A 22,757-nucleotide genomic window follows, 5' to 3' on the forward strand; every position below is an offset into this window, starting at 1 on the left:
CGGGATGGGACCGGGGCGCGGCGCTGCGCGGGGGGCGGCCCGAGCGCGGCGGGTACCGGGCGGTTTCCACGGTGACGGGCAGGAAGTGCTCGCCACGTGCTGACGTCTCCGGCATCCGGCACGGCCCGGCCCGGCTCGGCGCGGCATGGCGGGGCGGGACCCCCCCGCTGCTGAGCGCTGCCTCCGCAGGATCATGCGCCCCGACGACGCCAACATCGCGGGCAACGTGCACGGCGGCACCGTGCTGAAGATGATCGAGGAGGCGGGAGCCATCATCAGCACCCGGCACTGCAACTCCGGGCAGGGGGTGAGCGGGGCCGGGGGTGTCCGCCGCGTTCGCCCCTTCCTCCGGTCTGCGCCTCGTGAGCGGCCCTGCCTCGCCGTGCTGCTCCGGTTCGGGACGCGCAGAGGAAGCCTGGAGGCGCGGGCAGGGCAGGAAGCGCTGCCTCCATGAAGTGCTCTGCCCTGCTGCCGGGGGGGCACGCAGCTGCGCAGCCACTCTGCTGCTGCACGCTTGGTTCCTGCTGCTGGAAGGCTTTGTGCTTCCTGTGCCTCTGCATAAGGGAGGACCCCGCAGCGCTGGGGGCACAGTGGGTGCTGAGCCGCGGCTCGCAGGGGTCTGTGGGCTGTGGTTGCTTCGTGCTCTCCTCTTCCTCCTTCTCTCAAAGCGCCCGGTGCCGGGTGCTCCCTCCTCGCTGCATCCTGACTGCCATGTGCTGTGCCCCCAGGAGCCCTGCGTGGCCGCGCTGGCGCGCGTGGAGCGGACGGATTTCCTCTCGCCCATGTGCATCGGCGAGGTGGCCAACGTCAGCGCCGAGATCACCTACACCTCCAAGCACTCCGTGGAAGTCCAGGTCAACGTGATGTCTGAAAACATCTTAACAGGTAAACGGTTCCCGGCCGGGCAGGGTGCTGCTGCTGCAGCGTGCCAGGATGGCAGCCAGGACACTAGAGGGCTGTGTTCACCGCGAGCATCCCTGCTGCTGTGACGCCGCGCTGGCTCCCGGTGTGCCGTGCCATGGCTCGCAGGGCACCGTGGCCACCCCACAGCAGCTGCCTGGTGGCACGCGGAGCTTTCTGTGCCACCTCCTGGGTCAAGTTCTGCTCCGAAGTTTTTGGTGCAGCCAAAACTCCTGGCAGGGTCTGAGAACGCCTTGTGGTCCTCGGAGCTCTGGGGAAATGATGGCTGTGAGCTGGGAGCCCACGCTGATACCTGGGCTTTACCCCTTGCAGCACTGGGCTGGACTGGGCGGAAGGAACAGAGCAGCTGGCAGGTGGGGGCACAGCTCTGTGGCCCCTCATGGTGCTGCTGCTGCTTTTGGTGAAGGATGGGATCATTTAGCGCACGTTTCCAGCTTCATCCTGGCAAAAGCCCTTCCCTGCAGTTGCCGTGGCAACCGGCCGGGCTTGTTGGGATGCTGTGATGATGCGCCGCATTCCCAAACATCATCGCAGCCTCCTGGCCACGCAGCCCCGCTCCCCCCACGCTCACGCTGCCCTCCTTCTTCCAGGGGCAAAAAAGGTGACGAACAAAGCGACGCTGTGGTACGTGCCGCTGTCCTTGAAGAACGTGAACAAGGTGGTGGAGGTGCCCCCCATCCAGGTAGGGTTACTGGTGGCACCGGGCACGGTGGGGACCCGGGAGGCAGACGGGGGTCTCTGTCCCTGCCGTCACGGAGTGCAACGCCGCGTGCCTCTCGCTGCAGTACGTGCGCAAGGAGCAGGAGGACGAGGGCAGGAAGCGCTACGAGGAGCAGAAGCTGGACCGGCTGGAGACCAAGCAGAGGAACGGCGATGTGATCCTCCCGGTGATCAACCCAGGTAACGAGGCCGGTGCTGGCGTTTGCAGCCCGGAGCAAGTGGTGACTGTGGGCTCTGGGGTCCAGCAGGGAGGCGGGGGGCTGAGCTGAGGCACGGAGCCGGGTTTCTGCAGCTCGCTGCATGCAAGCAGTGCTGCTGTGCCGCTGTGTGCTCGGAGCCGTGGGGCTGGGTGTGGGGCATGCAGGTGCTTACAGCCCTGGCGTGGCTAGAGGAGCCGATCCCAGAGTGCAGCCCTGGCTGCAAATGGATGTGCAGGGATGGAACTGGGTCACCTTGGCAGTAATGAATAATGCAAGTTGCTTAAATGCCTTTTCTCCCTTGCTCCTCATGCTCGCAGATAGGCAGACGAAAGGTAAGGCTGTGGCACGGCGCGCAGTGGGCAGTGCCTTTGAGGTCAGGTGCGGGGCGCCGGGACCAGTTTTCTGTGCACAGTTTCTGTCACTTTGGTTTTGTGGCACTCCCGTATCAGTGGGCAGCAGCCTGCGCGTGGCGGGGGGGTCCTGACGTGGAAGCACTGCGGTTTGCGTAACCTGGCATCGCCCATAGGGTGCGGGGTGCGTGGCCGGGGCGCGCTGACCCCGCTGTGTCTCCCTGTGAGCAGAGCCGCACACGGTGGGCTACAGCCAGTCCAGCCTGATCCACCTGGTGGGCCCGTCGGACTGCACGCTGCTCGGCTTCGTGCACGGAGGTGAGTTAGCAGCGCGGCCGCACGCAGGGCCTGGCCCCAGGATAATCCCCGGGCACACGGTGGGATTCAGCGTTGCTTCGGTGGAGGGGAAGAAAAGCTGCATTCTGGCACGTGGGCACTTTGCAGCTGGTGTCTGCGGCCCGTGTTTGGTGACAATTATAATGCACCATTGACTTCATTTCTCCTGCGTTGCCCTCGCGGTCCCTAAGCGGTGCCTAATGGCAGCGTGCGCGGTAATCGGCTCACGGAGAGCCGGAACGAGCCCCCGGGAGCCCGGAGCTGGGAAATGGGCTCACAGGGTGAGGATAATTGAGGCGTGCAATTTTCTCATCTACCCACAAAGCGCTGTCTGCGTGCGCCCGAAGCACAGCGAGCCGAGCACCGCACGGCGGTGACGGATTGCCGCTGTATCCGGGCAGCTTAGCGGGGCGGTCATTGGCAGCGCAGGGTGAGAGCTCCGAAGAGCAGAGCTGAGATCCCACCCAACTTCAAGGTCTAATTAGCAACCGCGAAGTCTAATTAGCACCAGGTGGCAGATGGGGTAAGAATAGCACCAGGGCGAGTCACAGGATCCGGGCAACATCCCGCCACGTGGAGACGCAGTGCTGGGGCTGCGCAAAGCTCCTGCCCCACTCCTTAGCAAGGAAATGAAGTGCGCAGACGGCGATGACTTAACCAGCAGTGACATGGCCTGGGGAGGCCGGGCAGCACCGCTCCTCCCCGGGGGTCCGGCACCATCCTGGCAGTAATAAAAATGGGCAGTTGCCATGGCAACTCTGCATTCCCGGGCGGTGTTGCTGCCATCCAGGTCGGTGCAGCGAGGCTCAGCACCCGGCGCGGCACACGGCTGCTGTGTGCTGGGCAGCACCCCGCCTTGAAAAGGGTTTGTTACGTGTATGTGAAAACGAATTCTGTTCAGAATAGATCTTTCAGACACAGGCTATGTGCTGTCGCTGCTTTTGAGGTCCACAGGCAGTTAAATATTGCGTTTGGAAAGATCTGCAGCACCAGATGTTTGGAAATGGTCAGAGCCAGATAGGGTTTTTTTCTCTGTTTAATAAAAAAAGCCCAGGAAACTGACATAGTCAAACTGTAAATCCTACAGTTTTGGTGCCATCTTTTAAATTGCAAATCTTGGATTATAAATACTGCGTGTGAAATGACTGTAATTTGCTGGAGTGATCTCCTCTGGGCTGGCAGCTCCGCAGGGATGGGCAGGGGTGGGATCCCCCCCTGCAGCAGCAATAGGGGCACGCAGTGTGCACAGAGCCAGGGCATGTGGCCGTGATGCTTCGTGGGTCTGGGTGGTGTTCTCAGGGGGAAACCTTCGAGCTCCATAGTCTCTAGGCTTTGGAAGCTCAGTGTTCGAGCCAGGCTGCAGCCGCTCTCCTCCCTCTGCAGGGGTCACCATGAAGCTGATGGACGAGGTCGCAGGGATCGTGGCCGCCCGTCACTGCAAAACCAACATCGTCACCGCCTCCGTGGACGCCATCAACTTCCACGAGAAGATCAAGAAAGGTGAGGGTCGGCCATGGCTGGGGCAGCTCTGCCAGCTGCAGCTGTGGGGCTCGGTGGGCCCCATGCTGCGCGGGGGGGATGGCAAAGCAGAAAGCAGCTCTGGGGCGGGTGGCATCCGATGCCTGGGAAGTGGCGTTGGGCATCGCATCGATCCGTGGCTCCCAACGCGAGGGACGTGGCGCGGAACCGCTGCCGCTCTGCGCCCCGCAGGCAGCGTCATCACCATCTCCGGGCGCATGACCTTCACGAGCAATAAGTCCATGGAAATCGAAGTCTTTGTGGATGCCGACCCGTTCGTGGACGAGCCGCAGGAGCGGTACCGAGCCGTCAGCGCCTTCTTCACCTACGTGTCGCTGAGCAAGGAGGGGAAGCCGCTGCCGGTGCCCCAGCTGCTGGTAAGCTCACAGGGATGGTGCTGGGGGCTTGGTGCTTTCTCATGGCTCAGCGCTATCGCTCTGCTCTGCTGCAAGCACGGGAGCTTTCAGGCTGCTTGTTTATTAAACACCAGATATTTTCCATACTTGGGCTTTTCATGTGATGCCCTCAGGGCTTCGTTGTCCAATAAAACCTCTTCCTTGAATTATTCAGTAGAAAAACGTAGGCTTGAGCAAGCCTCTCCAGGCCAGGCTGCAGGGGGGTTTTTGCAATTCCTTCTGGTCGAAAACCACCAGCGCACAGATGGGTTTTCCTTTCCAACGATGGAGGAAAACCTGGCGCTGGGCTCCGCGGCTCCCTCCTCCCCGCAGCCATCCGGTGGCCCACCGCCCTGCTCTGCTCCCCGGGTGCTGCCGGCGGGGAGCTGCTCCTCGATGAGTGCTTCATGCCGCGTGGGTCTCCTTCTGCTCTGTGCTCCGAGGCATTTCACAGTATTTTGTGGGCTAATTTAAAATCAGCCATCCCCGCTGCGTTCTGCGGAGCCGTGTCCCACCTCAGCTTCCCGCAGCGGGAGGTGCGGTGCTGCCCCAGGCAGGATCCAGCCCCTGCCCGGCGCTTTCCTGGCTCCAGCTGAACACCTTGGGGAATGCATGCTGCTGGGATGAAATGTGCTGCTCGCTGTGAACCTGCTGCTGTGGATACATCCTGCTGGGGCCTGGTGGTGCCGCAGCGGTGCGGGGCTCCTGGTGCGTTGCCTTGCAGCCGAAGCACGAGCTGAGGGTGCCGCTCGTCCCTCCTGGGCCATCCGGCTCCAGCCGGGTCTCTCTGTGTGACATCCCGAATTATGGAGGTCGCCGGAGTGGGGCAGCCCATGGCCACGCGGCGCTCCCACGCCGGGGTCACCGCTGCGGGGCTTTGACGTCGGGGTGAGCGCAGCTCTCAGCTGTGATTGCTCCGCCTGCCCGAGCAGTCCGGGCAGGGCAGCCACGGTTGCATCTTCGTGCTGGCAGTAATTTAATTATTAATCTCTATTGTCCCGGCGGAGCTCAGAGTAATGCATCTTTAACGAGCTCTCAGAGGGAGCCGCGCTGTGTGCAGCGATGGCATTTCTTTTTTCTCTCCGCTGCCTGCTGACCCGCGGGGCGTCTGCGCTGTGGGGTGGGGGCTGCGTGGGGCAGGGGCCTGCAGGGGGGGGCACAGCGTGGGGCCGTGGTGGTGGGTGCGTGCCCGCTGGAGCTCGGAGCCACGCGGATGCGGCCGAGCCTCCAGACGCTGCTGTGGGTGATGCTGAGCCCGACAGCTGGGAGGGAGCCGCGCGTCTCGATCGAACAGTCCGTGTCGATTTGCCCACGCGTCAGATCTGCCCGTTCGGCTCCTAATTAAGCTAATGCTCGTGGCGCTGCTTTCTTCTCGTCCTGCCAGACGGAGAGCGAGGAGGAGAAGAGGCGCTTTGAGGAAGGGAAGGGCCGGTACCTGCAGACCAAAGCCAAGCGGCAGGCGCAGATGCAGCAGGCCGCCCAGCACTGAGGGCCCCGCGCGCCGCTCAGCCAAACCTCCCCGTCCCCATTCGTGTTGTGTTGCGTGTGCGGGGCCTCGTGCCGCGGCCGTGCCGCCGGAGCGGGCTCCTGTGCGGAGCTGGTGCTGCAGGAGGGCTGTGCCGCGCTGGCTGCGCCGCTTCCCCCCCTCGCCCCGTGTCTTAGACGGCTTAGGAGCTCCTGCTGCCTGGCTGCCGGGAGCGTTCGCATCCCTTTGTCGTGCTGAACCCCGTGTCGCGGTTTAAGCTGCCTGCGCCGGAGCCGTGCAGGCGCACGTGGCCGCAGGAGGGACGCACGAGGCCCCGAGTCTTTGTGATGCTGTGTTACACTTACAGGATGTCCTCAAAACGTACACCAAAGCTTATTTATGATACTCGCAGCTCTCAACGCGACCAAGTATTGTATTGAATGTCTCAGCCCATTCCATTGAAATCTCTAGGTAGTTTCTCTGTGCGCATCCAAGTTATTTAAGGAATACTGTGACATAAATAAAGTCTGTCATCTTTGACTGAAATAAAACGGGTGTCACTTTTTTTTTTTTTTTTTTTTTTTTCTCTTTTTTTTTTTTTTTTTTTTTGTTCTCGAGCAGCAGCAGCAGCGCTGGTTGGGAGCTCATTCCGAAGGCCGTGCTCCGACCGCGGACACTCCCCTGGGGGGCGGTCGGAACCCCCCGGTCCTTATGGGAGGGGCCGGGGCTCCGCGGACCGCACCCGGGTGGGGGTCGCGTTGCGCGGCGGGCGGGGGGGGCCAAGGGTGGGGGCTCGGCGGTCCCTGCCCCGCCCGTCCCCGGGAGCGGGGAGCGGAGCGGCAGAGCCGCGGCTCCCTCCGGTGCTCGGGCGGCCGCTGCCGGGGCTGCTCGGGGGGCGGGGGCCGGGCCGGGGTCCGTGCCCGTGCGGCGCGGCGGGCGGTGCCGAGGCATGCGCTGTGCTTCTCCCGCCCGCCCGCCGCGGCCCCGGCTGGGCGCTAGGCTCGGTGCGGGCGGCAGCCCCGCGGCGGGGCACGGCACCGGGTTGCGCTGAGCCCGCGGCGGCAGGTACGGGCAGGGCGGCACCGGCACCGAACCCGGCACCCTCGGCGTCCCGCTGCCCGCCGAGTGCACCCGCCGTCGGGCAGCCGAGGAGCGCGGGGCTCGGCTCCGGTGCCGGGCGGGGGGCGGCGGCGCCGAGGGTGGGCGGGGGGCAGCGGCCGTAGGGGACAGCTACCGGGAGAGCGGCGCCGGGGCCGTGCGGCCCCTCCGGGCAGCCCGCGGACAGGCAGCGGAGCTCTGCCCGACGACGCCTCCCGGCCCCGGGCCGCCCGGGTCCGTTCGGGGACCCCGAGCCGTGCGGGGTGCGCCAGGACCCGGAGGGGAGCGGGAGGCGCGGCGGGGCTGCGGGGGGACCGCGGGGCTGCCGGCTCCGGAGCTTCCGCGGAGGACGGGGCGTCCACGGGCGGTCCGTGCAGCGGTCCGTGGGTCGCCGAGGCGGCTGACACCGGGGCGCTTCGAGGCGGTGTCACCCGCGCCCCGAAATCCCCCGAGAGATGCGCGCGGGGGGATGCGGAGGGGCCGGGGTTACATAAGAGCGGATGCTTTTCCCCTCTTCTGCCTTTTTTTTTTTTTTGTTCCTTCTTTTTGTTCACTGCGTTGCACAGCCCCCCGGGGACAGCCGAGCGGTGCCCCCATGCGGGAACTGTCACGCGTGGAGGAGCAGCCCCTGCACGGCCCACGCGGCCGGCACCACGGATGTGGGGTGTCCGGGAACTTCCCGGGGTGCCGGCAGCGTGGGCTGCGGGCTTCCCTCGGCGGCACAGCAGGCTCTGCAGCCCGGTTTTCCTATAGTTATTTTTAAGAAAGAAAATCTTCTAATGGGAAGCCCAGAATAGCTCCTGGCGTTTGGCAGCCGTGCGGGCAGCTCTGTGTGCTGGGCTGTGCCCCGTGTGGGGGTCCCTGAGCACTGCGCTGCGCATCACAGCGCGGGGACACGGGCAGCTCCCTGTGCCTGGGGCGAGGCCGTTGTGCCAGCAGTGCCTGCTCGCTGCTTCATCCCAAGGAGTCTAATTATAGCCGAGAGGCTGCAGCGCCAGCGGGCACCGTGAGCTCAGGCGTCTCCTCGGTGGGGAAAAGCCTGCCGGGGTGTGGTGGCACTGTGGGGTGCCTGTGGTGCTGCTGACGGCCTCACTCACTTGCAGGTGCTGGGCTTGGCAGCACCCAGGACCGCCTGCCCCAATGGAGCACAGCGTGCCCTAGGATGCCTCCGGCCGCAGCCCCGCAGCGCCCTGCCGATGCTGCCCCGTCCCTCCACCATGCACGATGAGCAGCGGCTGCCCGGCAATGCGGTAGCCTGGCTGGCGTGTGCCGGCGTCTCGCTGCTCGCCAACACCTGGGGCATCCTCAGCATCAGTGCCAAGCAGAAGAAGTGGAAGCCGCTGGAGTTCCTGCTGTGCTCCCTGGCGGGCACCCACATCCTCACCACCGCCATCCCCATCACCACATACGCTGTGGTGCAGCTCCGGCGGTGGCACTCGGGCTACGAGTGGAACGAGGGCCTCTGTAAGGTCTTTGTCTCCACCTTCTACACCCTGACGCTGGTCACCTGCTTCTCCGTCACCTCTCTCTCCTACCACCGCATGTGGATGGTCCGCTGGCCCGTCAACTACAGGTACTGCGGCTCTGCCCACCCTGTGCCACGTCCCCGGGCACGATTCAGTGCTTGTGCCGGTGCCCAGGGAGGGGGCAGCAAGCACTGGCATGCAGACCCCACAGTGCTGAGCGTGCTGAGGGCTCTACCCCTCTCCCCAGGCTGAGCAACACGCGGAAGCAAGCCGTTCACACCGTGATGGGCATCTGGATGGTCTCCTTCATCCTCTCCACACTGCCGGCGGTGGGTTGGCACGACACCACCGAGCGCTTCTATGCCAGGGACTGCCGCTTCGTCGTAACGGAGATTGGCCTGGGCTTCGGTGTCTGCTTCCTTCTCCTCATTGGGGGCAGCATGGCCGTTGGTGCTGTCTGCATTGGCATTGCTCTCTTCCACACCGTCTTGGGTCACCGTGGCCCCAACGCCAGCAACAGCCGCTTCCACGTGCCCACCATCGTGGTGGAGGATGCCCAGGGCAAGCGGCGCTCCTCCATTGATGGATCTGAGTCCGTCAAGACCTCCCTGCAGATCACCTACCTAATCACTGTCATCGTCCTCGTCTATGATGTCCTGATGGGCTTCCCGGTGCTGGTGAGTGCCACTGGGACGGGGTGTGGGTGTGTGGGGCTGCTGGTGACGGGCCAATGCCACAGGTGGTGAGCACTGCCAGCCTGCGCTCGGACACCTCCTCCGAGTGGATGGTGCTGTGCCTCCTCTGGTGCTCGCTGGCACAGTCCCTGCTCCTGCCCCTGTTCCTCTGGGCCTGCGACCGCTACCGAGCCAGCCCGCGTGCCGTCTGCGAGAAGTGCCGCACCGTGCTGGCCAACGACGATGAGGATGAAGGTGGGGTGCGTGGCAGGGGGGGACACGCTGAGGGCAGGGTGTGCCCAAAATGACAGCGCACCCATCCCCGTCAGAGAGCAGCCTGGAGGGCGCGGTGGCCGTGGCAGGAGAGCTGGTGTACGACCGCCCCTACGAGTACGGCTGCGCGGCCGAGGTCCTGGTGCTGGACCCTATCGCCACGCGTGACTTCTCAGTGCTGGAGCAGGGCCTGCCCCCAGTGAGCCCCGCCAGGACGGAGCCGGGGGACCGCATGCAGTACCTGCAGGTAAGGGCCGGGCGGTGGCTGCTGGGGCAGCGGAGCCGCGTCCCGCAGCGCTAACAGTGTTTTCCCGCAGGTGCCCCCGCTGCGGCGCTTCTCCCACGACGAGACAGACCTGTGGACCAGCGGCCAGGTTGCGGCGTACCTGCAGCGCTGGGGGCCGGGCGGAGAGGCGGCGGGGCTGGCCCGGCTCCTGGCCCCGCATCGTGACCGCTCACACCACGGCCTCGGCCCCCTCTCCGACGAGCAGCTCGCCTACCGCCGCCGCCGCCGCTCCGCCGACAGCCTGGCCGCCCCGCTGCACCTCTCCCGCGAGGACCTGCGCCTGGCCGAGCTGCACGCGTTCGGCGGCGAGCGGGGGGCGGCGGGCGGCCCGGGGCGCTCGGCCTCGGTGGCGCTGCTGCCCGCGGCGGCGCAGCACCAGGCGCTGCTCTCCGCCTTCCCCCTGGCCACTCTCCAGCGGGAGCCCCGGAGGCTGCCCGGCCCCGTGGGCGGCCTCGCGGTACCGGGGCAGCTGCTGGCCCCCGAGGACCCGGTGCGGCTCGTGGCCCCTCGGCCCGCCGGGGGCTGCGCGGGGCGGGCGCAGCGAGCGGGGCCGGGCGCGGAGCCGTGGGCGGCACGGCCGGGCCTCGGGGACGGCGGCCGGGGCAGCACCAGCAGCTTCCTGAGCTCGCCGTCCGCCTCCTCGGGGTACATCACGTTCCTGTCGGACTCCATCGGCTCGGCCTCATAGGGCGGGGCGCGGCACGAGGCCGCGTCCCCCAGGGCAGAGGCCGCGCGGCGGCGGTACGGCCCGAGGGGAGCGCGACGGCAAGCCGGGGCCGGGGCCGTTTGTTGGCTGTAAGGACTGCACTACACGATACATTTTTTGTTGTTGTTTTGTTTTTCAATTTTCAATAAAAAAACGCTGCACAGAGCTGCGGGCTGAGCGCTCCGGGCGGGGCAGGCTCTGCCCACCGGGCACCCGCCGCTCCGCCTAGGCGCCCCCGGACGACTGCGCCTGCGCGATTTTTCCGACCTCTCGCGAGAACGCGTCCGTTCACGGGGGCGGGGTGGACGCTCTCGCGAGAGCTCCCGCGAGAGCGTCGGGCTGCGCGCGCAGCCGTTTCCAGGGCGACGCGGGGCGGGGCGGGGCGTGCCGCCAAGATGGCGGCGACGGAAGCGGCGGGCTGGTGGCGGCGGGGGCGGTTGAGCCGGGAGGCGCGGGCCAGCCTGGCCGCCTTCCTGCTGGGCGCCTCGGTGGCCGCGCTGCCGCTGGCGCTGGGCTCCCCGTCCGCCCTGCTCTCCGCGCCGGGCCTGCGGGGCCGCCTGGCGCTCGCCCTGCACGTGGCCGCCGTCAACGCGGCGCTGCTGCTGCTCTACCCGCGGCCGCTGTACAAGGTGCGGGGCGGGGGGCTCCGGGGAGGGCCGCGGGGCCGACGGCAGCGCGCTCCCTGCCCTCTGCTTGCAGATCGCCATCCGGGCCGGCTTCCTGGGCTTCGCCTTCGGCTGCGGGCTGCTGCTGGGCGCCGGCCGCTCCGCCTGGCGGCACTTCGGCTGGTGAGGGCCGGGGGTGGCGGTGCCCTGAGGACGGGCGCCGGGCCTGGGGGAGTGGGTGGCACGGGGCCGGGGGGGCGGCACCGGCGAGAGGAAGGGTCACCGGGCCCCGGGGCCGAGATGCGAGCGACCCCCGGGCCCTGTCGTGCCCCCCTGCCCGCAGGTACATATGTTCGCTGTCGCTGTTCCACTACTCCGAGTACCTGGTGACGGCCATCAACAACCCGCGCAGCCTCTCGCTGGACTCCTTCTTGCTCAACCACAGCTTCGAGTACAACCTGGCCGCGCTCTCCTCCTGGGTGGAGTTCACGCTGGAGAAGCTCCTGCTGCCAGGTCAGCCCCAGCCCCGTGCCGTGGCTCCCCACACACCCGCTCCTGTGCTTGGCCGGTGCTTGGATGCTTCTGGCCACGCTTTTAAAGCTGTACTGCCAGTAGAAATAGCGTTGCTTAAATTACATATGGCTGCAAACCAAACTCGTTTGCTTTTTGGTGGAGGACAGTGCTGTTCTTCATCAGCAGTGGGGCTGGCTGGAAGTTCAGGCTGCTGAGCCCCAAGCTTGTTGGCTCAGCTCTGCTCTGCCTGAGCTTTACTTCAAGATACGAAGCCGGGTCTTGCTTCGTGCTGCGTCTCCCAGAGCGGCTGCACTGCGTGCTGCAGACGGTGCTGTTCTCTCAGTTAAGGGGCAGGGGTGCAGCAACTGATGCTTTTCTTGTTGCGGAGCGGCAGCATGTTGAGCACCGCCTGCACATTGTTTGTTGCCTTGCTCTGAGGTGGGGCAGAAGCCCACCCACCTTTGTGTCCCTGCCTGCCCTCCCCGGGGTCCCGCCCGCACCCCCTGCCCGCAGCGCGGAGTCCCCTGCTCGAACCTGTAGTGACCCGTGCTTCTTCACTTGCAGAGATGAAGCAGATCACCTGGCTGAGTACTGTAGGGTTATTGATGGTGATCTTTGGGGATTGTCTGAGGAAAGCTGCCATGCTCACAGCTGGCTCCAACTTCAACCATATTGTTCAGAATGAGAAATCGGACACTCATACTTTGGTGACAAGTGGGGTGTATGGGTGGTTCCGGCACCCGTCTTACGTGGGATGGTTTTACTGGAGTATTGGAACACAGGTACCGTATACGACACCCTCGGATCCTTTCCTCTTATGATCTGATTGTTTGTTAATGCTGCCCCAAACCTGTATGTGACAGAACCGCGGGCTGTCAGCATCAGTTTCCTGGGGAGATGGGGCCGTGGCGGAGCCGGTGGGATGTGACCCGCTGTTTCTGTTGGCAGGTGTTGCTCTGCAATCCCATCTGCATGGTCGGCTACACGCTAGCGTCCTGGCGCTTCTTCAGGGAGAGGATAGAAGAGGAGGAGATCACGCTCATTCACTTTTTCGGAGAGGAATATCTGGAGTACAAAAGGAAGGTGCCATCAGGTCTCCCTTTTATTAAAGGAGTCAAAGTGGAACTGTAACACGGGCGGAACCGGACTGGTTGAGAAAACCTCCAGCTCCGGGCACCGCTGGGTGAGAACTATGCATAGTGCTGGCGCCGAGCAGCCTGCTCCCATTTCCTGGCTGTCCGCTCGCTGAGGGCTGCAGGGCTGGGCGGCCTTCCAGGTCACTAGGAGATCAGCAGCTCGTTCATCCTCCTTGAGATAAGAGTCCTCCGTTGCACATTCAGGGATCTTCTGGTTAACTTAGCCTATAGCAATCTTAAAGAGAAATGATCCTCCTGCCTAAAACAGCTGAATTGTACTGAAGCTCACGTGGACTGATTCTTTTGGAGAATGAGTTTTGCCCTTCCACCCCTGCACTGGAAAGATCCCAGCTGGAATGTTGTTCCTATGGCATAATGCAGTTTTAAAGCTTTTTGACCTTACAAGCCAGACAGCACAGCTTTAACCTCTGGAGGCCTGGTCCTGCAAGCCCCCGGCCGCTGCTCGGACAGCTTGCAGGAGCAGGCCTCTCTCTTTCATCTTGTCAGATGCACCGGTCTGCGGAACATCTGGATGCCGGCTGGCGGCATGGCACAGATCAGGGCTCCCCTGACACTGCTGACGGAGCTTCCTCGTTGCTCCTGGCACTCTTGCATTGCCGGCACCTCCATGCCATGCCCGGGGGGTGAGCCGGCTCTCGATTCCCTCAGTGAGCTCAGGAGCCGCCCGGCTGCCGCTTTCCCAAGCCTCCTTGCCGTGTCTGCTCTGCCCATGCAGATGGTGCTTGTCCAAGACCTGCTTCCAAATCACGCTGCTTCCTGTCCCGCCAGGTGTCTTCACTGGCCAGCTCTGCCCCCAGAGATCCCGGGGCTTTGGTTTGGAGGGTCGGGAAAGGGCTTTCAGAGAGCTGTAGTGCTTGGTTTGGGGGGAAAGCTGGGATGTTGGTGTGAATGGGAGAAGCTTCTAGGGAAATTCTCTATACACACGAAAAAGTTTGGCTAGCTAACGCTATTTTAAACGTTGCCATTTTGGAAATGGATCCTATTCAAGCTTTGTGGTATAATTTATTCTGTTGTTATATACCAAAGAGGTTCACTGTTTTCTTGGGTTTTACATAGTTCTTCCTTGCTGGAATGGAAATGAGTTGCTTGTCAGTACACGCTTCGGGCTTGCAGTATTCCTTGGCAAGATACTGTGATTCAGCTCAGGAAAGAGGGCACTGATGGGAATCGCTTTTGTGATTTTTTTATAAAAGAAAAAAAAAACCAAAAAATTGCCAACTTCTGTCTGGTTGTTATTTGGGGACCTTGAGGTGATGGTCATAGCATCAAAGCTGGAATTCCTAATTTCCCAACTCCCAGTGGGTTTTCAGTACTCTTCAGTGTTGCATTGAAGGATGACCACGACTTCCAGTAACTGAATCGCGTAGCTGGTGAAATAGGTGCAAACCCTTGGTCTCTACTCGCTTAACCTGTGCGGAATCCTTTCTTCTCGGGGTGATGCTTTGTATTACAGAGTACTTTCTGCGCTGAATATCAGCTTAGAACGTTCACTGATACATTCTTTTACTATGTTTTTAGCTTGGAGGAAAAGAACAAACATGAAAATATAACAACCAGGTAGTGTCGATTTCTGTGTAGTTATTCGTGAGCTCAGTTTTATTTATTTTCAAATGTTTCAACCTTTTTTGGTTTTAAGAATGGCTGGACCAGGGTGACCTGGCCAGCCCCTTCGCCCTGGGCCAGAACAAAGAGCAGAGTCCATTTATGCGCTTTTATTTTCACTTTTAACACACGAGATGGGGAATATAAAGAACATTTTTTGTCAGTCACCCTAAGCCAGATGTTTGCTACGTGATGCACTGCAAACTCAGCCACGTTCAGTCTGTTTTTCCATCCCTGCTCACGGCACAAGCCACGTGTTTGAACGTACTACAAGGAAAACCATAACCACTGCTAACACAAAGACAAAAGTAAGTAGAATCCAGGTACGTTGGATACGAGTCTGTGCCTCCGCAGGGCAGCTCTCACACAGCCTGACCGTTACCACGCGCGTGCCCCTCGCTGAGCACGCCGCAGTCGGTCACTGCTGTGCGGAGCAGGATGGCTCTGGGTGCTCAGCTCGAGCCTGCGGGCTCCTCCCGGTCTGCGCTCGGGGTCCCTCTCCTCTGCTCACTCCCGCGATGCTCCTTCTTCGGGAGTGGGTCCCTGGGGGTGAGGGCAGGCATGCAACCCCCTCGGCTGCCCAGCCCCTGCTCCCTGCTCTCTCTGCTGCCAGGTGAGCTGTTCCTAGGGCAGGGGCAGCGGGGCAGGGCAGGCAGCTGAGCCCGCTGGGTTAAGCAGCTCTTTTCCAGAGCTCTAATCTCCTCTGATCCCTTGTGCTTGAAGGGCACACAAGGGCACCTGACCCCCTGAAAGTGCTTTGCTTTCCCTCCCCACTGTCTGTGAGCCTCCAGAGAGGCATGGGGCGATGCAGATGGCACCAAGGTTTCCCTGATGCCAGCATGAGGCGCTGTGCACCGAGGTGCCCATGCTGAGATCCTGGTTGTCACCTACCTTTGCGCTGCCTCACTGTTGTCATCAATCCTGAGCAGCATCTGTGTGTGCTCATCCTTGGGCTCCCGGGGCTCCTGCAACCTGCAGCAGGATGAGCCGGCCCGGGGCTGGATGTGGGAAGGGGAATGGGGATGGGCCCCGGCACCAAAAGTGCCCGCACTGCTCACCTGGGCTCCAGCCGCTCCTTCACCTTGGCGATGGAGCGGACGTAGGGCGCGATCTGCTTGGTGATGGTGGTCAGGCAGCTGTTCTCCTGCCGCAGCTGCAGCAGGTCGTGGAGCTGGGCTGGGGGCGAGAGTGCTGTGTCTGTGCCCTGCAGCACCGAGCGGCTGCTGGGGTGGCTCTGCCCATCAGCCGTACCTTCATAGATCTCCTGCTCGTTGGCCACCCTCTGGTACGTCTCCTCCCAGACCTGCAATGGGAACGGGCGCTGCTGGCACAGACACGCAGCACTGGGAGAGGGAGGAAGGGATCGTGCCCCCCGCACCTCCTCGAACACACTGCGCATCATCTCCACCGAGGAGTAGTGGGCCGCGATCTGCACGTCCATCTGCAGCGACTTCTGCAGGATCTCGCTCATGATCTCCGTGCGGATGAGGGAGTGGTGCTTGGTGAGGTCGCGGTGCAGCTCCTGCACCTGGTCCTTCAGGCCCTGGATCTCCGTCTGCAGCATCTGCGCCACATGGGGGAGAGGCACAGCAATAGGCAGCGAGGGCTGGGAGCTGCCCCCCCCCAGCCCCCCGCCCCGTACCCGGTAGGTGTTCTCGTAGTTGCGGCAGTGCTCGGCGAAAGGCGTCTCGCGGCCCTCGGCCAGCAGGACCTTGGTGCTGATGTATCGGTGCAGCGTCGGCTTCCGCACCATGGAGCTGCTGGACATCTTATCGCCAGCGGGGGGGCAGCCGGGCACCATCAGCGTCTTGGAGCATTGGCCGCCGGGGATCCTGCACGGAGGTGACAGCGGTGGGATGCAGAGGGCGGCCCCTGGGGCCTGGCATTCCCTGCACCCGGAGCTGTGCCCAGGGCTGAGGTCATCCAACCCCTGAGATAGGAACCACCAAAGCCCCCCCGATGCCTTCCTGCACTTGGGTACCCGGGTTGGTTGGAAGCGTGTTGTGCTGCCCCAAAATCGGGTTTCTATAGCAAGCCCTGCACCGATGCTCGCCGCCCTGCTCAGCAGCGCAGCTCCGGCACAAAGGAGCCAGGAGCCAGCTTGCTGCGGCCACGTTTGTGCAGGAGCTCCCTGCCCACCTCTGCCCCATCCTGCGCCCCTACTGCAGCCACCGCCTCCCCCAGCTCCCTGCTGGCCCCGTGCAGCGCTGCAGTCCCACCAAGCAGCACCACTTCCCCATCCAGCAATGCCACGATCCCACCGTGCAGCGTTGCAGTCCCGCTACGCAGCTCCGTGCTCCTGGTGCTCAGCTGCCCCATGCCGCAGAGCCCGGCCGGGCGCAAGGAGCGGTGCCCACGGGCGGCACCGCCTGTTTGTCCTCTCCGCGGGACGAGCAGCCGGCAGCGCCTGGCAGGGCCCGCGCCACTGTGACATCAATGGGCCTAAATATATCCCGGGCAAGGAACGGCCGGGCACTTCTCTGAAATTCTGATAAAAATAGTGGCGGGCCAAGAGGCTGCGGGGCTGCGGCAGAGTGGGGTGTGCGGTGAGCGGGGGCTGGCACTGTGCTGGCTGGAGCACGGCATGGCCCTCGGTGGGGCTGGGGACCGTGCGCAGTGTTGCTCGGTGTCCGCTGCCAGCACTGCCCGCCCCGTTCCCAGAACTGTCACTTGAAGCCCCCGTGCCTGTCGTTCATCAGCACAGCTGCATTCTGTGCTGTCCCCATGCCACCTTCATGGGGACAGGCTCAAGGGCAGCGAAGGGGGGTGAGCCTGGCACGGTGACGCAGCGATGCGGGAGGGAACGAGTGGCACGGTGCGTGGCCCCCCCTGCCCACCGCCCCCCACGTGCCACCTCAGCACCTCACATGTTTGCTCCGGTGATGCCGGGCCCGATGCCGCCAGCGCTGCCCACCACGGAGCGGCGAGGGGTGAGCACCAGCAGGGGCTCCAGGCAGCGCGCAAACTCCGCGCGGTACTCAGTGTTGATCTGCGGGGCGAGATCGGCAGTGGGGCTGAGGCTGGAGCTGCCCATGGGGCGGTGGGCAGGAGTCTGCCCTGTGCTACCTTGCTGGTCTGGGCTGGCCGCAGGCGGTGCGGCAGCTTGACGATCCTCTGCAGCCGCTCCATCAGTTGCTGGAAGGCAGCGGTGAGGTGGGGTCAGGGCTGCGTGGGGTCCTGGCACCGCGGCACCGTGTGCTGCACAGTGCCAGTGCTACTCACATAGCCCAGGTCGAGGAACTCGGCTTTGTTGGCGGAGCTCAGGAAGGCCGAGCAGATCACCAGGTGGACCTGTGCACAGCGGTGTCACTGCCACCACTTCCCCACCGTCTGTCTGACCCTCTGTGCAGAGCCGGGGCTTGGCACACCAAGGGGTGGGGTGACCCGGCCCGGCCCTACCTGCAGGGTGGGCAGCAGGGAGGCGAGGTGGGCCAGCTGCTCCTTGAACGCCTTCTCCTTCTCCTCGTGCTGGCTGAGCAGAGCAGGATTCGGCCATGAGGAGCTGCCTGGGCACTCGGTGCACACCAGGAGGGCACCCTGCCCCAGCACCTGCAGAGATGCCCAAGACCCCGCAGCCCCTCACCTCTGCACGGCTTTCAGGAGTGCTTTCTTCCTGTCGGAGAGCTGCTCCTGCCAACAGTACGGACACACTTTGTCCTGCAGCTCAGCCCCACGCCAACACCACGCCATGGGGCGTGGGGCTGCTGAGACACCCGTGGGCACAGCCCCGCACCTGCATGCCGCTGAATAGGGCGTTGATGGCTGACTCTTCCTCGCTGGCACTGTTGCGCACCTCTTCGATCATGGCCTTGAGGAGGACGATGGCCTCGCGCGTGGATGTCTGCAGCTCCTTCACTGCCTGCAGGGCGGCACGGGGGTTGTGGCCCTGCTGTGGCCCTGCACCCAGCCCCATGTCCCCCCCCCGCCTACCAGCACCGCCTGGTCCAGCTTCTCACAGCCCTGCACGTACGCCGTCTCGATGTCGATGCAGTGCGCGCGGCTCTCCCTGCGGCAAGGCCGGCAGCGAGGGCACAGCTGGGACACGTGGCCATGGGGAAGTACAGGGGGACACGGGGACACTTACCCCTGCATGTCCCTGAAGCAGTTGATGCAGAGCATGGACTTCTTCTCGGTGGAGAACATGATGTAGGGCTCCTCATGCAGCGCTGCAAGGGACAGGGACGTCCTGCCCGGTGTGGCACGGCACGGCGCGGTGCCCGCGGGCGGTACTCACGGCACTTCTTGTGGATGGCCTTGGTGCGCTTGCTGAGCGACACGATCTCGTGGCGGGCGAAGACCTTGGCGCGGTGCGTCTCCTCGCGGCACGGGGCGCACAGCGGCTGGCTGCAGGTGTTGCAGAAGCACATGGTGTCCAAGTCCTGCTGGCACACAGGTGGTGGTGGTGGCAGCGGTGGTGGTGGCGGTGCTGTCACAGCGAGGTCCCGGGGGTTGCCGGCTCCTCACCGCCTCGGCGCAGCGCCGGTCGCAGTTGGCGCACTGCGCGTCCTCCGAGCCCTCGGCCGAGCTGTCCACCAGGAACTGAAGCAGCCGGTCCACGGGGGGCAGCCCCGTGCCGCCCCGCACCACCGAGGGATGCCTGCGGGGAGGGGCGGGCTGAGAGCCAGCGCGGGGCGGGACTCGCGGGGCAGTCCCCACTCGCGGCGGCGTCCCGCGTGGCCGTACCCGCAGAGGGGGCAGCGCAGGCGGCCGGCGGCAGCGCGGCCCCGCAGGCAGCTGGCGCAGAAGGCGTGGTAGCAGTCGAGCAGGCAGGGCTGCTGGAAGGGGCCGTGGCACAGCAGGCACACCAGCGGGTGCCAGGCGCCCTGCTCCAGCTCCGCGCAGCTCCCCAGCGGGGAGAAGATGCCGCCCGCCATCGGCAGCCCCGGCCCCGCAGCCGGCCCCAGCGCCGCGGGGCGGACCCTCCCGGCCCGGCTATTTTTAACCGCGGGCCCCGCGGGGCGGCTCCGCGGGCTGCGGGGGGGGGCAGCGCTGCCGGGAGCGTGGCCTTGGGATGGGGCCTCGTGGGGTGACCCCGCGACGGGTGTCCCCCTGTCATTGGGGCGTCGCTGTCATCGGGGTATCCCTTTCAGAGGGACGTCCCTCGTGACACGGTGTTCCCCGGTGATGGAGTGTCACTGCCGCTGGGCCGTCCCCCGTGGAGATGCGTCCCTGTGACGGGATGACCCCAGCGATAGAGTGTCCCCCTTCGTGGGGTGTCCCTCGTGACGGGGTCAGTCCTCGGCCGCCCCGTGACAGTAACTCCCTGGCACTGAGGGGACGCGCCCGCACCGCAACCGCACGGCCGCCCGGGGCGGGGCACGGCGGCCTCAGGCACGCACGTGGCCGCTGCCGGCGGGGGCGCGCCGGCGGGATCTGGGCCACGCCCCCTCGATCTAGCCCCGCCCCCAGCCTGCAGCCCCGCCCCGTTCCAGCCCCTCGCCGCGGCCAGGCCGCACTGCCCGCCGGCAGAGACACGAGCGGGCGGGGCCTGCGGGCGCGCGGCGGCCGGAAGCCATCGAGCGTCCCGGCGATCGTTCCGCGCTGCCTACGCACGGCGCGCGCCGCCGCTCTCCCTGCGCGCGGCCCGGCGGCGGCGTGGGCGCAGGCGGTGCGGGGGGCGGCGCATGCGCGGTCGCCGCCCGAGGGTGCTTCCGCGCATGCGCGCGGCGCGGCGCTCCCTTTTTGCCCCTCGCTGAAGCCGCCATGGCGCCCGTGGTGAGTGTCTGCCGGGCTCGCCGCGCTGCTCGGCTCCCGTCCGCTTCGGTCCGCCCCCGTCCTGCGGGCCGCCCCCCGCCCCGCTCGGCCGGCCGCTCGGGCCCGCCTGACTCCGCTCCCGAGGGGCCCGGCCTAGCGCGGCTCGGGCCTACGCGTGGTGCTGGGCCTGGCTCTCCGCCTCCCCCTTCCGCCGGGCACGGGCGGGCGGCACGGGGTGCGGGCAGCGCGGGGCTCCCTCCCCCTCCTCCCCTTCCCCGTTTCCATCCTCGAGCTGCCGCCCGGCTCTCGGCCCCTCCCGGCTGCTCCCACCCCGTCCCTTTTGTCTGCCCCCGGCCCCAGCCCCTCCCCGCGTCCCCCCTCACGGTTCTCCTCTCTCCCCGTCCCGCAGAAGAAACCCACAGCGAAGGGTGGCAAAAAAAAGAAGCAGGTGCTGAAGTTCACGCTGGACTGCACGCACCCGGTGGAGGATGGCATCATGGACGCCGCCAACTTTGTGAGTGCTGGGGCTGCTCGGGGGGAGCTGCTGTCCTTGCAGCCCCTCTGCTCCCCTAGGCTGCACCCCTGGACAACACCCCCGAGGCTCAGTGTGCGTGGAGCTGAGGGCTGTCTGAGGTCTATTGCTGCTTAACAGCTTGCAGCTGGAGTGTGCATATATCTGTGAGCAGTACTTAGTATCCATCCCTGTGAGGTTTTATTTCATGGTGAGCTTTGAGAGTCAGCACTGGAGGCGAGCACCAGGTTCTGCCGCTGCTTGATGGGTGCTTTCAGTCAGACTTTGCTTGTCGCTGTGTTCAGACACAAGCACGCACCTGAGACGTGGGTTTGTGGTGAGGTGTCCTTTGGGAATAGCTCCTTTGGAAGGGACCCCCAAGGATCGTTGAGTCCAAGAGAAATTGGAACACGTCTTGCTGTTTTACTGTGCTCAGAATGTAGGAAATGCTGTCCTACTTTAATGACATGGTCCATTCAACTTCTAGCACATCCCTTCTGTGCAGGTGTGAGTGGGTCAGTGTGAGCTGTGGTGTGAGCCCATGGGAACACTGAGAGGACCCAGGCCCACAGGGGAAAGGCTTTCCCCTCCTCTTCAGTGACACGTGGTCATTTTGCCTCTTCTTAGTTCTGACCAAAAAGTCAAAATGCTGAGCACAAACAGCCGCCAGCAGCCCTGACTAAGCGCCCGTTCCTCCCTGCAGGAGCAGTTCTTGCAGGAGCGGATCAAAGTGAACGGGAAGGCAGGAAACCTGGGCGGCGGCGTGGTGACCATCGAGAGGAGCAAGAGCAAGATCACTGTTACTTCAGAGGTGCCCTTCTCCAAGAGGTGAGAACGTGATGGGTGCCGCAGGGCGAGGCTGCTGGCTGCACTGACCCCTGTGAGGCAGCACAGGGACTAGCAGTGGGCAGTGTGTGCTGGTTGCTTGGTGTTTGGGTGTCGAGGCTGTGGGTCCTTTGCTCGTAATGGAATTGAGCTCTGCTGTGTGAGTCTTCCCTGTGCACTGCTGTGGGTGTGTGTCATGAAGGGGCATTTTGTTTCTCTTGGGTTGCAGTGCTCGGTGAGTGTGAGTTTGTGAGGATGGCATTGTTAGTGCTAGGGCCAAGGGTGCAAGATCTGAACCTCTAAAATGGGAATGTGTGAGGAAGCACTTAAAGTAATAAAGCGATGCCTTGCATCAGGGTGTGCTGACACGGTTAAGCACCATGTGCAGTTAGGTACAGCAACTGTTTCTGAATGGTTTTTAAGACAGATGTGGTTGAGAGGCCTCAGCAGGATGGCTGTGCAGGATGCACAACTGACAGGAGTGGAATTTGGAGCAGGGTGCTCCTTTGCTAACCATGCCTTTAGCATCCTGCTGGTGTTTTGAGGCAGCAGGCAGGCGGTCAGCGTGGGCACGGCTGTTACCCATGTGCCCATGCCTGGTACTCATCCAGGCTGCTCCATGACAGCCTCCTTACCCTCATCCTGCTGGCTGTCTGCCTGGTTCTTGCCTGACATTTCTGTCCCTTATCTGGCCTTGCTAATGTTGATTTTTGCTGTGGGCAGAGATAGCAAGCGGGGGAACTGGAGGCTTGGAGTGCTGGGAAGAGGTCGGTGTGTGATGGCGCTGCTGGTGGCACCGGGACTGCGGCCTGGGAGACTCCGCTGTGCCCCTGTGGTGCTCAGCGCATCCTGGGGGCCGCTGAGAGCACGCGGGGACCGGGGCTGCGTTCTGCCCCTCCTCCTGGAGAGCCAGGAGTGGCGGTGGCTGCCAGCCTTTGTGCAGCAATAAGGGGCTTGGGGGAGGTGGGGGTGCTGGGGATCGCTCCTGGTGCATGCACACATGGAATCCACACCCTGCCCTGCCCTCCCCCAGCGCAGGGGGCTGAGGGCAGCCCTGGGGCACCGGGGGGAGGGGGCTCCCGGGGGTGGGGTGCTCCTACGCTGACTGCGTCTGTGGCTGGGGGGGAAGCGAGGGGGGGCCGGGCAGCCGCAGCCTTCGGGCAGCGCCGTGCGCTCGGCCCAGCCGCTCTCGTCCCGCAGGTACCTGAAGTACCTGACCAAGAAGTATCTGAAGAAAAACAACCTCCGCGACTGGCTGCGCGTGGTGGCCAACAGCAAGGAGAGCTACGAGCTGCGCTACTTCCAGATCAACCAGGACGAGGAGGAGGAAGAGGAGGAGGACTAAGCGCACGCGGAGCCGGAGACGTTTTGTACATTTTCCTGAATAAATTGTGGGAAATAATTGTTACCGCTGCGTTCCCGGCTGATGGGGGCTGGGGGGG

General features: G+C 64.2%; 5 protein-coding genes across 8 annotated transcripts; 4 read left to right on the forward strand and 1 right to left on the reverse strand.

Annotated features, from left to right (window-relative positions):
• On the forward strand, positions 190–6,456 carry ACOT7 (acyl-CoA thioesterase 7; the record flags this gene model as incomplete). The annotated part of the gene is given in 8 exon segments (XM_021417812.1): positions 190–307; positions 729–885; positions 1,512–1,603; positions 1,707–1,821; positions 2,423–2,509; positions 3,911–4,027; positions 4,238–4,422; positions 5,825–6,456. Coding segments are annotated over 8 exon segments (976 nt in total), but the record flags the coding sequence as incomplete, so codon positions are not given.
• On the forward strand, positions 6,549–10,638 carry GPR153 (G protein-coupled receptor 153). Of its 2 annotated transcripts, none has more exons than XM_021417805.1 (6): positions 6,549–6,651; positions 8,107–8,576; positions 8,717–9,146; positions 9,209–9,398; positions 9,473–9,663; positions 9,734–10,638. In XM_021417805.1, the coding sequence occupies exons 2-6, from the start codon at positions 8,200–8,202 to the stop codon at positions 10,388–10,390; spliced, it is 1,845 nt and encodes a 614-aa protein (XP_021273480.1). In that variant the 5' UTR covers positions 6,549–6,651; positions 8,107–8,199; the 3' UTR covers positions 10,391–10,638. The 2 variants fall into 2 exon arrangements, with proteins under 2 accessions (XP_021273480.1, XP_021273479.1); XM_021417804.1 differs by lacking the exon at positions 6,549–6,651 and adding an exon at positions 6,873–6,970.
• Positions 10,789–13,901, forward strand: ICMT (isoprenylcysteine carboxyl methyltransferase). Its single transcript, XM_021417703.1, has 5 exons — positions 10,789–11,037; positions 11,108–11,196; positions 11,357–11,526; positions 12,091–12,308; positions 12,475–13,901. The coding sequence occupies exons 1-5, from the start codon at positions 10,804–10,806 to the stop codon at positions 12,655–12,657; spliced, it is 894 nt and encodes a 297-aa protein (XP_021273378.1). The 5' UTR covers positions 10,789–10,803; the 3' UTR covers positions 12,658–13,901.
• RNF207 (ring finger protein 207) lies at positions 14,356–19,714 on the reverse strand. Of its 3 annotated transcripts, none has more exons than XM_021417701.1 (17): positions 18,969–19,714; positions 18,750–18,882; positions 18,520–18,664; positions 18,370–18,451; positions 18,222–18,291; positions 18,019–18,144; positions 17,869–17,915; positions 17,685–17,757; positions 17,508–17,576; positions 17,352–17,420; positions 17,153–17,274; positions 15,928–16,117; positions 15,664–15,849; positions 15,537–15,588; positions 15,344–15,461; positions 15,177–15,257; positions 14,356–14,909 (listed from the first exon to the last, which is right to left on the reverse strand). In XM_021417701.1, the coding sequence occupies exons 1-17, from the start codon at positions 19,157–19,159 to the stop codon at positions 14,738–14,740; spliced, it is 1,926 nt and encodes a 641-aa protein (XP_021273376.1). In that variant the 5' UTR covers positions 19,160–19,714; the 3' UTR covers positions 14,356–14,737. The 3 variants fall into 3 exon arrangements, with proteins under 3 accessions (XP_021273376.1, XP_021273375.1, XP_021273377.1); XM_021417700.1 differs by having other exon boundaries at positions 18,216–18,291; positions 18,969–19,682; XM_021417702.1 differs by having other exon boundaries at positions 14,356–14,828; positions 18,216–18,291; positions 18,969–19,681.
• RPL22 (ribosomal protein L22) lies at positions 19,855–22,723 on the forward strand. Its single transcript, XM_021417704.1, has 4 exons — positions 19,855–20,000; positions 20,389–20,493; positions 21,194–21,318; positions 22,516–22,723. The coding sequence occupies exons 1-4, from the start codon at positions 19,989–19,991 to the stop codon at positions 22,658–22,660; spliced, it is 387 nt and encodes a 128-aa protein (XP_021273379.1). The 5' UTR covers positions 19,855–19,988; the 3' UTR covers positions 22,661–22,723.

The sequence above is a fragment of the Numida meleagris genome, chromosome 20, assembly GCF_002078875.1.
Source record: "Numida meleagris isolate 19003 breed g44 Domestic line chromosome 20, NumMel1.0, whole genome shotgun sequence".
NCBI lineage: Eukaryota > Metazoa > Chordata > Aves > Galliformes > Numididae > Numida > Numida meleagris.